Source organism: Helobdella robusta (genome assembly GCF_000326865.2).
Source record: "Helobdella robusta unplaced genomic scaffold HELROscaffold_18, whole genome shotgun sequence".
Classification (NCBI taxonomy): domain Eukaryota; kingdom Metazoa; phylum Annelida; class Clitellata; order Rhynchobdellida; family Glossiphoniidae; genus Helobdella; species Helobdella robusta.
In genome coordinates this window covers 121,575-123,397 of record NW_008703981.1, presented here as the reverse complement: position 1 = coordinate 123,397, position 1,823 = coordinate 121,575, and the positions used below count along the sequence as shown (strand labels likewise).

The following is a 1,823-nucleotide window of genomic DNA, read 5'->3' as shown; positions in this document are numbered from 1 at the left end:
CATACGCATAAACAAACACACATACAAATACACACACAAACACCCACATTTTCTAATTAGCATGTGTGTGTGTGTGTGTGTGCGTGAAGCGTGTGTGTGTGTGTGTGCGTGACGCGTGTGTGTATGTTGCAATGTGTAATGAAATTTTAAGATTTCAGCACATACGCTCACATGCATGTAAACTATTTGTATTCTTGTACATTTGCTTGTGCTTCTGCAGTACATACAAGCGGTAACAGAGGGACTAGATTTATAACTTCATACGTAATTACATATGCGCTAATGTACAAGAACACACAGACACACACACGCTCGCACAAAGTTGATCTACCTAACTATAACAATAAGCATGACTGTTATTCAATGTCACATACGCAGGCAGTGTACACATGACTTTACAAGTGCATTTGTTTGTGCATGCCTCTCTGAGCGACTTGCCTGCCCCACACTACGTGCGATTGTCTTAATGCTGTCTTGTTGTTTCTGAGTTGTTTAGTGAATTTCTGATTTTTCTTTTGACAGTTTTCAATGAAATACAATCAAAACCAATGAACCAAATACAAATAAGCTACAAAATGATGACAGTGAAAAAACAAACAAAATCATTTTTGACTAACTTTTTCCATGATTTCACGATCCACTTCCGGTTCCGGTTCAGCCCAATCGACGGCAATAACTTGATCCCACATGCGAATGCCCTTGTTGACGAGTTTCCGACGAGCCATGGCGGCCAGGTGGTGAGTTTCGAACTCAACAAATGCGAATCCTCGGTTTTTCTGTTTGTCTCTTGCATCTGGCTTCACGATGACGTCTCTCACCCCTGGAACCAGCTTGGAAATGTTTTCCAGAATTTCAGGTCGGTGCTTGTCTCTGGGGAGTCCTCCGAGGAACAGTCTGCAGTTGTCCACACTGGGGCAGACTCCAATCTTCCTGCCTTTCCTTATTTCGTAATCGTTCAATTCTTTGACAGCCCTCCTGGCCGAGTTGTTGTCGATGAAGGTGACGAAGCAGAAACCTCGGTTGGTCCCCACAAAATCCATCATCATGCGTAGTTCGTACACCGGACCGCATCTCTCTAAAACAGGAATCAGTTCGTCTTCGTAACAATCACGTGGTATCTTACCGACAAAAACTTCGCATCCTCTTCCGGGCTCTCCTATATCCCTCAACGGATGGCCGACGGGAGGGGGTCCGTAAATGCGCTGACCCGTTCCTGGCCTCTGTTCGATGGGAAAGCCCGTGCGAGCCATCAGCAATCGAAGGGCAGTTTCGTTGCTGGCTCCCGTCACACCCAGGATCTCATTGCCTGCCTTCATGCTCACCACATCCAAGCAGAAGTCGTTGACGTCATCGTCCATTAAGTCGTTTGTTGTTGTTGTTGATGTGGGTGGTGGGTTTGTTGATGAGTTATTTGGCTGTTGCTGTTGTTGTTCGCTCGTACTTGCGTTACAGTTGGTTGTATTTGTATTGTTGTTGTTAATGTCAATTGTGTTATTGCTGTTCATGTTGTTGTTGGTGTTGTTGTTCATGTTGTTGTTAGTGTTATTGATGCCGCTAACACTGTGAACGTTCTGACGATAAGTGCAAATGTTATGGCTAACGACGACGTTGTTGTTGTTGTCGTTGTTGTTGTTGTTGTTGTAACCGATCTTCTTAATCATCTGAAGATCTTCAAATTTGGCGAAAACCTTTCAAACAAATGATTAAGTGTGAAGCTGCGCTGGTGTATTTATTTTGTTTGGATCGTTACATTTTTGCGAGAAACAAATACACTCTTGAAACTAAATCAATACTCCAAAAACTAGGTTCAAAATTTGCAACAT

At 43.3% G+C, this 1,823-nt stretch overlaps 1 protein-coding gene across 1 annotated transcript in view; it reads right to left on the bottom strand.

The window, feature by feature from the left end:
• The window catches only part of HELRODRAFT_76754 (hypothetical protein), a gene marked incomplete at both ends in the record, with an annotated part of 7,394 nt that extends 6,078 nt beyond the window's left edge, over window positions 1-1,316 (bottom strand). The window contains one exon of the mRNA XM_009016227.1: window positions 618-1,316. Within this exon, the coding sequence (XP_009014475.1) occupies window positions 618-1,316 (699 nt within the window). The remainder of the gene's footprint in view (window positions 1-617) is intronic.
• Between the last annotated feature and the right edge of the window lie 507 nt (window positions 1,317-1,823).